This window comes from Lycium barbarum, chromosome 5 (assembly GCF_019175385.1).
Source record: "Lycium barbarum isolate Lr01 chromosome 5, ASM1917538v2, whole genome shotgun sequence".
NCBI lineage: Eukaryota > Viridiplantae > Streptophyta > Magnoliopsida > Solanales > Solanaceae > Lycium > Lycium barbarum.
The window spans coordinates 73831430-73846994 of NC_083341.1; the positions used below are offsets into that span (position 1 = coordinate 73831430).

Here is a 15565-nt window from a genome sequence, read left to right on the forward strand (position 1 = left end):
AGACCAGATTTTGAATTATTAAAAGGGAATTTAAGCCCATTTCACGTCATTTTTATCTAGCACTTCAAGAAAACTCTAGAGTGTTCTTCAACACTTCAAATCTAAGAATAGCAAGAAAATCCAAGGAAACCTAAGATTATCAACACCAAATTCATGAAAATAAGTGTAAGAACACATCAAAGGATCTTCTAAGTCAAGAAATTCCCAAGAACGTGGAACTAGGGTTTTGGCTAATTGAAGTATTTCAACTTAAGGATTGTTCAACCATCATCCAAGGTATGTTTCATGATTATTCCATGTTGTTTGAAGTATTGGAAAGCTTGGACACTTGAAATGTAGAAGAACATAGAAATGGGTCATTATTGAGTGAATAGTGACATAAGTGAATGATAGTGGAATTGAACTATGAATATTGAAGTGTTGTGAGTACTAATACGTTATAAATGATGTTTATATCATGAAACAAGCATTAAATGCATGAAAACGCAAGGATGAGCTAGAAGTAGAAATAAGGGAAAATTGGAGGGAAATGGTGGATTTTGCCAAATGTACGTAAATGACGATTGTCGATTGTGATATTTTGAGTAATGTTATGAATGTTGGGAGTTGAGATAAAGCATGAGAAAAGTAGTATAAACGAAAGAAGCGTTGTCCGACTTTTCCTAGAATTAGCTATGTGTTCTTGTAGTTAGTTACTAACGTTGATCCGAATTCTCTTATGAAGGTAACGACGTGATATTGAAGGAGAGCAAGTGAGCGATAGTCTAGCTAAATGACCAGGTATGTGAGGCTAGTCCTTCTTTCTAATGGCATGAATCTTTTAGCTTGAATCTCTATTCTCTTCATGAGTTCTCACATTCTAAGAAGTTAAAGGCCTATGCCTACAAATGTCTATATGAGATAAGCTATACGATATGAGGATGTTATTACTTGCCTACACTCACCTTCTGTATTAGTCCTTTCAAGGTGAGGCAGAATGTCCATAATGGTTCCATAATGTAACCAGGGGATTACGACCTTACGTCACCCCGATAGAGTAAAGTTGATCTTGAGCCTTATACACATATCATGATAAGATGAGTATTTTATGATGAGCATATTATTATGAATATTTTTCATTGAGCATGTCATGAGCATTTTACACCGTGCCTAGTTGGCCGGGCAGACACCGCTTCGGCGGGCGGTGATACGGATACACCACGACCTACGGGCGTGGGCAGACACCACTAGTGGGCGGCATGAGATGGTACCCCGGACGCGGGCTAATATTATTGATTATCACACCGTTCTGGCATGGACGGGCAGCTTGCATATGATGCATACATGTCATGATGATGAGTATGAGTAAGATAGCATGCATTACTTCATTTATGATTATCAGTCAGATCCAGATGTCTCATGTTGATGTTATCCTCATATTATTGATGTTTCCTTTCATTATGTTTGTCTCTCATACTCGGTACAATATTTGTACTGACGTCCTTTCTTCGGACGCTGTGTTCATGCCCACAGGTAGACAGGGAGGAGAGCTTTGCCCAGGTCCTCAGTAGCTGTCAGCTGATGTTTTTTTATGAAATTACTATTACCCCATTAAAACCCTTTCTATTTCGTCATTTGCCCTTTTCTTTTCTTTTTTTGCTTCTTCGTTCCTCCTCTGTTTTGTGTCTGTCTTATCTGTTCTAAAATTTAGGTACGAATTTGGATCTTTTGCTCGTTTCAATATTTGTTTTTATGTTAAATTGTTGTTTGTTGAATTGATATCTTTGTCTTCGTCGTTTTTTTATATTTAATTGATCCTTTTTTATTTAAAATTATAGTGTTTTTGTTACAGTGTCTGTATGATTTTTTGAACTTTAGTTTCGGTCCCCGTGTATATATTCTGGTTTTTTGAATGTCGTATTATGAATGTCGTAATATGTTTTAGTTGATTTTGATATGGGTTTTGGTTTCCTCTTTGTTGAATCTTTGAAGTTTTGCCTGTGAACAGTTGTTTTATGTTGTTGCTGTTGTTTTTGTTTAATAATCTGGGTTTTGTGAAGAATGTGTTTGTCTGAGGCAACATATGCCGGGTCCGGCAGAGTTCTTGGTTTTTGAAACTGAAGTTATGCCGGTTCCGGCATAAAGTTATGCCTGTTCCGACATAAATTTATGCCTGTTCCGGCATAACTTCATGAATTAAGTTAATTTATGTGTGTCTTGGTTTTTTGGTGTTGTCTTGTTAATAATTTTGGTTTTTATGCAACCTTTATGTGTTTTGGTGTTGTTTTGTTAATAATGTTGGCTTTTTATGCAATCTTATGTGTTTTGGTTCTTTCTTCTATTATGCAGGTATTTGTGTACCAGTCTAGGGGCTGATTTTTTTATTATGGTATATGTTAATTATTTTCATTCTCATTTTTGGTTTATTCTTATGTAAACTCTTGGTTTCTATTGACATTAATTTTTCATTTATAGGAGGAACATTCCATGGTTAAGTTTGAACACTGGGTTGATGGAGGTGGCATGTGGAGTGGTGATTTTCATTTTCGGAGTTTGATTTTGTCCTTTTTGAGTGTCTCTCAATTGGAGTTGTTGAAAAAGAGTGTGTTTGGACAGTTTATGAATTTGGTTGATGTCCGCCTGAGTGATAGCATTTTTCATTGCTTGATCTTATCGCAACTTTCATCTAGTAATGATAGTGCGTTAAAGTTTAAGATTTTTGATAGCGTGTGTGTATTTGATTCCGAGTCTTTCCGTCTTATTACTGGGTTGGATTCTTGTGTTGGTGATTTTAGTGTTATGTCTAGCAGACCAAATAGATTGTTGAGACTTTATTTTCCAAATCAGGATAGAATAAGGTTGTGTGATCTCAAGAGTTTCTTACAGATCAAGTCAAGTAATCGTACTAGTGGTTTTTGGGAAAGATCTAGTGATCCTGTTAGACTTGCCGAGGTCTATATATTGGAGAGGGTTTTATTGGGTCGTAACAATAAATGTGTTGTTAAAGGTCATCTAATGAAGATAATTGACAGTGACAGTCTTCGGGTGTCTTATCCTTGGGGTTTTCTTAGTTTTAATTGGTTGGTACGGTCGATTCGTGGTTGTGTGAAGACTTTCAAGAGCATGCCATCTACACGTTATATGATTAGTGGTTTCCCTTACGCTTTAAATGTGTGGCTGTTGGAGGTTTTCCCTATCTTTCGAGGGTTTTCAAGTTTTCATGGTCTGAAGTCTCCTCGTATGTTGTCTTGGGGTCCTTCAAAGCAAGTTGATTTTAAAGTTATTACTGATCATTTCTTCCATGCTGAAAAAGTATGTGTTTCCCTTTTGTTGATGCTTCTTTTTCTTGGTTCTTTTTCCTTCTTGTTATTTTTTGTGTTTTTGTCTAAATTGATGTGTTTATATTGTGTTATAGAGATTCAAGAAATTTATTGTCCATGCTGTTGTTGTTGGTACGGAACAAGAGATGCTGGATTATCCAGTTGCACTTAAATTTCCTGATGATTCAAGCCCTTGTTCTTCCCGTGCGGTTTTGCCATCTGAAGTTACTTCTCAGATAGTTGATGTAAGTTGTACTTTGCTTTTTGTGTTTTTGGTTGTTTAAATGAATTCTGAGTTAGAGGCCTTGTGGTATAGTATTTTAGTATGAGACATTTTTGTATTCTTTTCTGTTTTGGTTATGGAAATTAAAGTTTATGCCCCTTGAGGCATACTTTTTGGTTTTGCAAACGTAGAATCTGCCCCTTCCGGCATACATTTCTCCTTTCATATTTTCAGTTCTGCCCCTACCGGCATACTGTTCTCATTTTGAGACTAATTTTAGTAGGTAACACATTTTGCAGTCTTCTCTGTTTTGGTTTTGGAAATGAAAGTTTATGCCTCTTGAGGTATATTTTTTGGTTTTGCAAACTTAAAATCTGCCCCTTCCGGCATGCATTTCTCCTTTCATATTTGAATTCTGCCCCTACCGGCAAACTGTTTTCATTTTCAGACTTCAGTTCTGCCGGTTCCGGCATACTTGTTCAACATTAATTTAGTGACATCAAAAGTAATGTGTTATTTTATTGATCTGTTATACAGGGTGTTTTGTTTAGTGTGAAGAAGCAATTTGATGATGAACGATCTACAATTGTCAATCAAGTAAAGGTATGGCTTTTTATTTTTTTATTTTTGAGTTTGTTAATATGATATGTATACTTTGCATGCTGCATTCGTTGTTTTTGTTTATTCTCATTTTCTTTTCTTCTTTGTTTAATTTTTTTTTTCGTTTTTTTGTGGTCTTTGGATAGCCGTTTCGAAGAATTGGATAAAAATTTTGTTGGTGCAATTAATGCTGTGGATAGCTTAGTTCGCGTACATGATGAAACAAAGTCATGTGTAGCAGCTTCTGAAAGTGCTAAAAGAACTTGTTTAGAAAGTAGACTTGACAGTTTGGAAAGTAAATTTGATTATGTGATGCATTGTGTTGAAAGTTTAGTTCGACTCCATAGCGAAAACAAATCTTGTAAAGGTTGTGCATCTGGTAAAAGACAACCTGATTTGGGTTATTCAGTGAATGATGAGGTGAAGTTAGATGCACATCTTGGAAAAGAGGAGAATATGCTTTGTAAAGCAAGGTCTACAAAAAATGAAAAGTCTCCCATGCTCGATATGCTCTGTGATGCTGTTGTTTCTTCATCAAGTCAACTGTCTGATAAAACTCAAACTCTTTCTCAGTTTGAAAAGGAATTTGTGAAAGAAAATGAAGACAGCGTTAAAGAAATTGCTGCAATTAATAATGCTTTTCAATGCGGAGATTATGTGTTTTCTTCTAATGAAGCTTCACAAAATGTAAATGAAGCAGCAGCTGCTGTTGAAGATAGTAGAAAACGTCCGAGATGCGAAGATGGAAACAAAGAAGATGATGGTAGTAGAAAACGTCCGAGATGCGAAGATGGAAACAAAGAAGATGATGGTTATCCTAATTGGTATTTGCTTACACCAAGCAGTACTCCAGTTGAGAGACGGTTGAGTTCTGCTGTTGAAGATATATACTGTACTGCAGAAGAGTTAGGAAAGTGAATTGATTTTTTTGTTGTTATTTACGGCAAGTGTTATGTTATTGTGTTTCTCCCTTTTTTGAATGATGTATATGTAAATTGGTCTTTCATTTCTGTACATATAATGAAGTTTCACTTTTTCAAACTGTGTTCTGTAGTCTACCTTAACCGACATACTTTTGCCATTTTGTCAATAGATGTTTTGCCCCTTCCGGGATACTTCTAAGATGGAAGTAACTGTTTTTCATAAAAATAAAAAAGATAATTAAAAAGTGACTCTTGTTCCAAAACATCTCGAATAAGTGTGACAGTTACTCCAATTAATGTATTAATTATTTTGTTTAAAAAAAAATGGAAAGAAAAACTGAAAAATTCTTTCTATTTTTGTCAATAGTTGCGACAGTTACTCCAATTTAAATTTGAGTAACTGTTTTTGGTTTTTAAAAAAAACAATTCAATAATTTTAATCTTGCCGCCTCCGACATAAGTTTACCTGTTGGGAACAGAAATTATGCCCCTTCCGGCATACTTCTAAATTCGTAGTAACAGTTTTTTTTCCCGCTAGAAATAAAAAAAAATAATGAAAAAGTGACTCTTATTCCCAATATCTCTAATAGGTATTGCTACATTTACTTTCCAATTGAAAATGTATTAATTCTTTTTAAAAAAAAAAAGAAAAAAGAAAAAACTGAAAAACTCTTTGTATTTTTGTCAATAATTGCAACAGTTACTTCAATTCAAATTTCACTAACTGTTTTTTTTTTTTTTTTTAGAAAAAACTGCAAAACTCCCTGTATCCTCATTCAATTGAAATCCAATCGTTTCAACAGTTATTCCAATTTAAAATGGACTAATTTGAACTTCTATATAAAGCCACACAGTTATGCCTACAACGGCAAACTTTTATTCCTAACACACTTACATTATGCCGTTTTCGGCATAAGTTTTGTCACATGGTTAGCACGTGTGCAGTTTTAATTTTTTTTTGTTCAATATATATTTGCCCGCTCTTCCTGTAATTTACTTTTTATTTTCGTTTGTTCACTTTAAAGCTGAAGAAGGCAGTTGCTTTGTCACGTTTCCTATATCATCTTTATCATTCATTGATTTCTCTTAGTGGGGTTCCAATTTCATCTGTAAGTTATTAGTTACTATTTTATTACTTGTTGATAAGTTATTTCCTTCAATTGTTTGTGTATGTATTTTATTTGAATAGGGTTTTCTGTTTTTTTTTTCCTTTTATGTTTTTGGTAATGCATTGTGGTAATGTATTTTTGTTGGTAATGTTTTTTATGTGTTTTTTTTTCCTTTTTTTTTCCTGATTGAATTTTATGTTTTGCTCATGTCAGTGTGCTAAATCATGAGACGACAATTTGGACAAGTTGCTGACTATTATATTCCTCCGGAAGAGTGGACGGACACACGCATTAGTGCTGTATGGCGAGGGGATGAAAAGTTTGTTAAATTTGTTGATAAATTTCTTACAAAAGAACAGTTGGTAATTTTGAAGAATCGTCCTTTTGGGAAATTTATGGAATTACATAATATAAAAATGTCGGGTATCTTGGTGAATTTTATGTTGTTGTCAGAAGTTCAGTGTTCTGAAACAAATGAAATGCATTTTAATATACAAGATAAACTTGTGACATTTACAGACCAATCATTTAAGAGAGTCACTGGGTTATCAATTACTGAACCTCCTAGATCTTTCTATGCTAAATATAACAAAACCAATGGCAATTGTCTTTTGAGAAGATATTTTGGTGTTGAAGATGGTAAAAGGAATTTGGAAATGAGGGATTTGAAGAATGTGATGAGTGCTAAAAATGTAGATTTTGAAGATGACCTTGATGCGGTGATGCTAGCAGAGGTATACATTCTTGGTCGTGTTTTATTGGCCGGTAGAATTGATAAAAAGGTATTGTGGCAGCATATTGTATACATAGAGGACAGTGAATTGTTTGAGCAGTTTAATTGGGGGTCTTTGTGTTTTGCCGAACTCCTGAGGTGTTTCAAATCAATATATAAGCAAGGGATAAATAGACATAACATTGATTATGGTGTTATTGGTTTTGTTTTTGGCTTTAGTGTTTGGGTTTGGTCTAGGTTCAATGACTATCACAAACAATATGTTGATATTATTGGCAATTGTCGTGAACCTCTCATGTTGTCGTATGTCAGCAATAAATCTCCACATTTCAATGATGTGAAGAAATTGCTTGTATCCGAAGAGTACACGAGTGGAAAGGTAATGGTGTTTATTGCCCTTTACTTTTCGTGTCAACTTTTAATGTGGTTTTTCTTTTTCTGTTTTGATGTCATTATTTATTTTATTGTTGTATGGATTTTATTTCAATAGCGAGGTAAAGGGGTGGTTGATGAATCTCCGGACAATTCAAGTGGTGATGGAAGTGAATCTGAAGATGCCAATATTGCTAGCAAATCCACTGAAAGATCTTCTCTAGAGCGTCGCATTGAGGTATTTCTCATGGGTCCTCTCTGTTTTTCATGTAAAAGTTTTGTTCCTTTTTTTTCTCTTGAGTTTAACACTTTGCTGTATTTGTTTATTTTCACAGTTCCTGGAAAATGTTTGTGATGTTAAATTGGATAGGATTTTGAATAGTCAACAGAAGGAGAAGGCCCGGATGGATCAGCTGATTTCTGCTTTGCAAAAAGCAGGGTTAAATTTTGAATCCCAAACTGCTTCTGATGCTGAAAATGTTCGTCGACATGTTGAATCTCCTCGTCATGTTGAAAAGGGTAGGCACAAGAGTACAAGATCTGTTCGTAAAAGTGCTGCTGCTAAAAGGAAAACTAAACAAGCCATGTCTCGTAAAAATGTTGAGCAATCTTCTGTTGGGCAACGAAGAAGATCGGTGCAGTCTGATGTTAGGGAAGATATTGCTGATCTTGAACAGACATTTTGGGAATCTGAAACTGCCACCGGAGACGAGGGGGAAACGGTGTTGATTTGTCTAATGTTGAGGCTGAAAGTAATCAAGAAATTCAGATGGAAGATGTGCAAGCCGGTTCTAGTGAAAGAACCGTTGATGAGACAGAGTTGGGAGGCAAAATCCAGTTTTACAAGAGAAGAAAATTACGCAAAACATTACAAGATGCAAATGCTTCTCTAAATGTGGCATTTGAAGATGTTTTTGGAGAAGGCCAAGCAAATGTGACATGTCCCATGGAGACAGATGTTGAACAAGTTGAATCTCTAATGCAACCGAAAATGTTGAGGCTGAATTGCCTTCGGTAATTTTACATTTATACTTTGTTGTTTTCTAAATCTAAGTTGCCTGGCACACTTTTCTGGTAGTTGACACTTTGTGTGCTCTTTTTTGTTTCCCTATATGCAAATGATAGTTTTGCCCGTCCTGGCATAATCCCCTTTTTTATTGCAACTCATGTTCTGCCTACTCTGGCATACTACCTTTTTCTCAAAGTTATATTTCTGCCTACACTGGCATACTTTTACTTTTTGAAACTTAGCTCTTGCCCCTTCAGGCATACTTTCACATTTTATATGCAAACTCATGTTCTGCCTCCTCCGGCATACTCATCTCTTTTGGAAAGTTATTTTCTGCCCACTCCGGCATACTTTTACTTTTTGAAACTTAAATCTTGCCCCTTCCGGCATACTTTTCCCCTTTTCAAGCATAAGGTTTGCCCCTTCCGGCATATTTTTCAAAACTTGTTCATAAATTTTCCTTTTTGTGAACCTAACTTCTGCTTGTTTCGACATAATTTTCAATCTTTTACAACTTTCAGAATTTGTTAATTTTTTATTTTAATATTTTTGCTTCGATGACGGATGTTGTGTTTCTTAATTTGTTACTTTATGTAGGTTGTTGTGGAGGAACAATTTGTCAGTGAACAGTTTGGTGACGCCAATCGTGAAGAATCCAACGTATCTCCACCGAAAGGACATATGCCTGAAAATCTTGAGCAAATTCAAGATGACGTTGTGGTGGTTTCTGATCATCTCGAATGATATTTATCTCCTGCCAGAGATGATAGGATAGAAGAGGGTGATACGTTGGTGTCGCCTCATCATGATGAATCCATTGTATCTCAAGCTGAAGGAAATGCAACTGGAAATGTTGAGGCTGAATTGCCTTTGGTAAACTTACATTTATACTTTGTTGTTTTTAACACTTTGTTTGCTCTTTTCTGTTTTGCTTATGCAAATGATAATGTTGCCCCTCCTGGCATAATCAACCCTTTTATTGCAAACTCATTTTCTGTCTACTCCGACATACTACCTTTTTTCGCAAAGTTATATTTCTGCCTACACTGGCATACTTTTAGTTTTTGAACTTAGCTCTTGCCCCTTCCAGCATACTTTCACATTTTATATGCAAACTCATGTTCTGCCTTCTCCGGCATACTCATCTTTTTTGGAAAGTTATTTTCTGCCCACTCCGGCATACTTTTACTTTTTGAAACTTAAATCTTGCCCCTTCCGGCATACTTTTTCCTTTTTCAAGCATAAGGTTTGCCCCTTCCGGCATATTTTTTCAAAACTTGTTCGTAAATTTTCCTTTTTGTGAACCTAATTTCTGCTTGTTTCGACATAATTTTCAATCTTTTACCACTTGCAGAATTTGTTAATTTTTTATTTTAATATTTTTGCTTTGATGACGGATGTTGTGTTTCTTAATTTGTTACTTTATGTAGGTTGTTGTGGAGGAATAATTGGGCGGTGAACAGTTTGGTGACGCCAATTGCAAAGAATCCATTGTATCTCCACCAAAAGGAGATATGGCTCAAAATCTTGAGCAAACAACACTTGAAAATCTTGAGCATATAAGACGTGAAACACCTGAAGCTCAAGTTTCTAACGAGGGTGATGAACGCGCTGTTGTTCCTCATATTGGTGTTATACCCGAGCCTATTAATGCGGTTGAGCCATTGAGAGCGAACCAACCAATGCAAACCGGCCCGAGCCTATTAATGCGGTTGAGCCATTGAGGAGCGAACCAGCCAATGCAGACTCGGTTCAAGTCAGTACTCCAAGGGAGTCCGCTGTTGTTGATGGAAAGGGTGAGAACTCTCAAGGAATGGACGACAATTTTCGATATGTGTCCTTTGAAGATATTGTAAATGTCACTTCTTCCGCTGTCAAAGAGAGTACTGTTAGTCAAACCCCTCCTATTGCTGAAGAAGAACCTGTTGTTGAAGTGGCGGAAGTGCTATCTTCCTTGAAGACAAGGCGCCAGAGGAAAAGGAAAGTAGTGGGTGATACCCCGGCACCCGGATGGATGCTATATTCTAGACGAAACGATCTTCCTTTTGGGTCTCGGAAGGACGAAAGTGACTGGGATGAACAGTACAGAAGGATGTGCCCATTCCATTACTTCAAAATCAAACTTGCCGTGACCTTTTGGAAAAAAATTATCAATCCTCGAAATCTTCCACCAAGTAGCTTTTGGCCTACTGGATAAGTTTTTAGTTATTGTGTGCTTTCTTGCATTTTTCTTCCTTATTTTTGGGTTTATGTTTTTTTCTTTTCAGTCTTTTAAGTACAATCTCTGTATTTTTGCCCCTCCTGGCATATTCCCCCCTTTTATTCCAAACTCTTGTTCTGCCTACTCCGGTATACTACCTTTTTTCGCAAAGTAATATTTCTGCCTAAACCGGTATACCTTTACTTTTTGAAACTTAGCTCTTGCTCCTTCTGGGATACTTTCACATTTTATTGCAAACTTATGTTCTGCCTCCTCCGGCATACTCATCTCTTTTGGAAAGTTATTTTCTGCCCACTCCGGCATACTTTTACTTTTTGAAACCTAAATCTTGCCCCTTCCGGCATACTTTTCCCTTTTTCAAGCATAAGGTTTGCCTCTTCCGGCAAACCTTATTCATAAAATTTCCTTTCTGTGAACCAAACTTCTGCTTGTATTTTTCTAATTTTTGTTCCCTTTTCTTTAATCAGGGAAGAAGACGAGGTAATGTATCCTGGAAAGTTGAACCAACTCAGTGAAGTTTATAAGTTGGGTGATGTTGAGCCAAAATATAGGATGTTTTTTTTGGAGCTGTACCATGATGTCTATGCGCTTAATGATGAGGTTCGTGATTGTCTTTTACTTTTTATTTTCTTATTTTTCTATTAGTTATTGCTTCTTGCTTCTTTTTTTTTTCTTTATTGCTGAATCGATATTTTTTTCCCCTTAACACAGCATATTGATGTGATGCTATATTATTTGAGGAAGAAAATGATGTATCATCCTCCAGCTGTCAATGTTGTTAAGTACACAATCGTAGATATGATGTTTGATCAGCTTGTGCAATTTGACATCAATATATACTACCAAGACCCGGTTAATTACCACTAGTTTGCTGGGGGCAGTGATGATGCATTTTTGCTGAGTAATATTGTGTATGGGCAAAGAGGAAAATGTGGTATATCATGGGAGAATGTCGACAGGGTATTAATTCCTATTCGCCCAGGATCTGATGATCCTAAAGCAATTTCTCACTATGTACTTGCTGTTTTCATGATTGATGAGCGTAAATTGGTAGTTTATAACTCACTCAATCATAATGATGATCGTTTAGTTCTCATTGTCGAGGCCTATTGTGGTATGATCCCTAAGTTGTTGATGGTCAATGATTTTCAATTATTCAGACCATCATACAATAACTTCAGTAATCTGACATATACCTGGGCTGCCTGTCCAAAGCAAGGATCGTACGTTTCATTCTTATCTTTTTTAGCTTTTTCCATTGTTTTTTGTTGATTTTTTTTATTGTTTTTGTTTTTCTGTTGTTCTAAAACATCTCTCTTTTATGACTTTCAGATATTATAATTGTGGTCGTTTTTTTATCAAGTTTGCTGATATGCTGATTAGTGGTGAAAATCCTGCTGATTGGGATGGTTTTGGTTTGATGGACTACATGAAAGAGTGGTCAATCAATTTGGTTTGTCATGGGAAAGATAAGCTGAAAAAGGGTTATGACACGCCACCAGATACAGCTTGAAGTGATTATCATGAGCATAACGATATGGAGTGTGAATATGAGATGAAAAAGAGAGCAAGATCTATGAAGAAAGCAAAAAAATAGTTTGTTTTAGTTGAGCTAGATCTGTGAAGAAAGGAAAAAAATAGTTTGTTTTAGTTATTTTTGCACTATGTAATTTTTTTTTCGTGCGCCCTTGTATTTTTTGTAAATGTTATAAGATTGTATAGTTTGTTTGTGTTATAAATTTCAACTTTAAGCCCTTTGTAATTTGATGGTGTTCATTTTTAATCTCAACTTCTCTGTTCATAAAAGTTGTTATTTTGTTGAAAATCCAAGTTATGCCCTTTCCATCACAACTTCATGGTGGTTGTGTAATAAAAATTTGCCGGAGTCGGCATAGTTTCTCATTATGTAAATAGAAGTTCTGCCCATTCCGGCATAATTTAAGTTCAGAAAACTTGCCAAAACCAGTAACAAAGACAAACCCTTTGAAGTTATTGACCAGCCAAAATGCATTTATTGGGGATTATTTGTGACGTAAAGCTGTTATTTTGTTGAAAACCAAAGTCATGCCCTTTGCATCACAACTTTATGGTGGTTATGTAATAGGAGTTTGCCGGGGTCGGCATAGTTTGTCATTTTATGAACAGAAGTTCCACCCTTTCCGGCAGAAATTAAGTTCAGAGAGCTTGCCACAACCAGCAACAAAGACAAAACCTTTTAACTTTTTTCACCAGTCAGAACGCATTTTATTGGGATTAGTTGAGACCCCATAATTGTTATTTTAGTATGAATGAATTTTTATTTTTAGTCTATGTTGTTGTTGTTGTTTTTTTTTTCCAATCCAAAATTTGTATGAATGAAATTTTAGTATTAATGAATGAAATATTTTACTTAGTGTTAATTGTATTGTGCTTAATGTTTCATCCAATTTTCCAGCATTTTAAAATATTGTATAAATAACAAAGCACATAAGTATGCCCCTAACGGCATACTTATTTATTTTGTAAGCGAAAGACCTGCCGATTTCGGCATAAATGTAAAACTTGAAAACATCAGACAGAAACAATATTGTTATGTCCCAAGGCATACATCTATTAAACTTACCAGGATGTAGTCTTTGAGATACCAATTTTGTTTTCCCGGCAAAAACTGTTATACCTGCCACAGGAGGCATAAATTATAAAACTGGATAATTAAAGTTGATGATTTTTTTTCTTTTTCCTCAATGTTTTATGGTAGAGAATTGTAGATTTCATGTAGCGACATTTATCTGTTGCTATTATATAGTCTTTTATTATCAGCAATAAGAAGATAACAATTTAATAAAAGAAAATAATAAAAGAAAGAATGGACAGAAGAATAAATGAGTGATAAGATGCTTGAAGTCTCAGTCTTAGTAATACCAAAGTTTTGCCATTTCTTTCAGGCAGAGTGTGCATTATGCGTCAAGAATCATAAGATAAATTCATATAAACCATGTATAAGAGTGTGATGTTAGGATGACAATTTTCTCTTCCTGTATCTTCTTGAATATGGATTGAGAGCTGGATTGTGGTTACAGGTTGCCCTAGTGTGTCCAAAGAACTTGCGTCTACCGCATCTATATGTGTACTTTGTCGATTCTCTTCTTGGGCGATATCTTTTTGTTTGTTTTCTTCCAGGTCTTATTTTAACATCAGGCGGCGTTATTATAATATCCATAATGTTTTGTGGAATAATCCATGAGTCTTGATTTCCAACTGATAGTATTTTACCTTTGTATGTCTCTTGGCAGACTTGTTTCTTGAACCAGTCCGCACAGTATGTAGATTTTGGCAAACTTCTTTTGTCTATAACTGCCATGGCATGTGTGCACGGTAACTCGTCAGTTTGGAACTCCAAGCACTCACAAGTCATATTCTTCAGGTCTACATTGTATTGATATCCTTCATCTTTCACAACAAATTTGACGAGAGTTATGTTTTCTACCTGTGAAAATTGACAATATAAATGAGTGATATTTTTTGTGATAATTTTCAGATTATATGAGAGTTATGCCCTTTCCGGCATACTTCCTGTACAGTGAAAATAAGAGTCTGCCCCTTCCGGCAGAACTAAGTATAAAATAGGGTCATAGTTATTCCTTTGTCCAGCACAACTTTTGTGTTTGGTTAATTTTAAACTATACATTGCTCATAAAACTAAGATTGAAGTGTGTATTAGTAAAATTTACTTACTTTCATTGTGAGCATAAAAACAGTGTCATAGTTATGCCCTTGCCGGCATAATTCCATGCTAGTTAAAATAAGTGTCTGCCCCTTCCAACAAAACGAAGTATAAAAATAGGGTCATAGTTCTTTCTTTATCCAGCATAACTTTTGTGTTTGGTTAAAATTAAACTATGCATCACCAAACTAATATTGAAGTGTGTGTTGGTAAAATGTACTTACTTTCATTGTAAAGCCTCTACTTATCTTTTCAAGCAGAATCTTTTCAGCCCAACATGTCAGGTCATGGGACGGTCCTGTTGCGTCCAAATTTCTCTGGTAAAACCAATTTTGCAGCTTGTTTTGGATGTAATCAATACATGCCATTATTGGCAACTCCATTGCTTTCCTCAATACAGAATTCATTGTCTCGACATTGTTTGTTGTGAGCATGTTGTAACGCCTGTTGGTGTGGAATGAACGTGCCCATATTTCCGGTGGTTCTTGTTCTATGTATTCTGCAGCTTTTGGGTCGATTTGTTGTATCTGTGACATATAGGTACGAAACTCTGCCTGTTTATAGGTAGTTGCTGCATTGTAGAACAGTGATAGGATCGCTTCGGATGGGAAATATTTCTGCAAGTTCTTCTCCATGTGGTAGATGCATATTCCATGTTGGGTATCTGGATACAGTTCTTTGATTGCAGTTGCAATTGATGAGTGGCGATCGGAAAGAATTGATAGGTCTTTGCGCGTGCCAAACACCTTTTTCACGTGTCTGAAGAACCACCTGTAGGATTCATTATTCTCAGAGTCTGCAATACCAAATGCGAGAGGAAATATGCTGTTGTTTCCATCTTTTGCTACTGCTATCATGAGCACACCGCGGTATTTTGATTTCAAGAAGGTTGCATCCACCATCATTACTGGTCTGCAATGTTTCCAACCCTCAATTGATGCTCCATACGCGAAAAAAGCATACTTAAACTTATTGTCAGCGGTCCATTTGATGTTAGCAACTGTTCCAGGATTTCTTAATTTCATCATGTGAAGATATTGTGGTAGAAGTGTGTAGTTATTTTCTGGGCTTATTCTTATGACATTATAAGCGTGTTGGAGGGAACGCCATGCTTTATGGTAACCAATGTGCAAGCCATATATGCTTCTCATTTCTTCAATGACAAATTTGGGTGTTATCTCTTGTAGTGTATGGCGTACTAGGTCTGTAATGTATTCCGTTATGACTTTTGAAGTTGCAATTTTCATGTCAGAGGTGATGAAATTTATTGAACAACTATGTCTCTTTTCAAAGTTAACTACTTTGAAAAGTTCTGATCCTCTAAACCTTGAACTGTGGAAACGCCAAATGCAGGTTGGGTCAACACATCTGAT

At 35.7% G+C, this 15565-nt stretch overlaps 1 protein-coding gene across 1 annotated transcript; it reads right to left on the minus strand.

Annotated features, from left to right (window-relative positions):
* Window positions 1–12624: 12624 nt before the first annotated feature.
* LOC132639476 (uncharacterized) lies at window positions 12625–15343 on the minus strand. The gene is made up of 5 exons (XM_060355921.1): window positions 14609–15343; window positions 14417–14509; window positions 13742–13955; window positions 13092–13145; window positions 12625–12701 (listed from the first exon to the last, which is right to left on the minus strand). The coding sequence occupies exons 1-5, from the start codon at window positions 15341–15343 to the stop codon at window positions 12625–12627; spliced, it is 1173 nt and encodes a 390-aa protein (XP_060211904.1).
* Window positions 15344–15565: the final 222 nt, after the last annotated feature.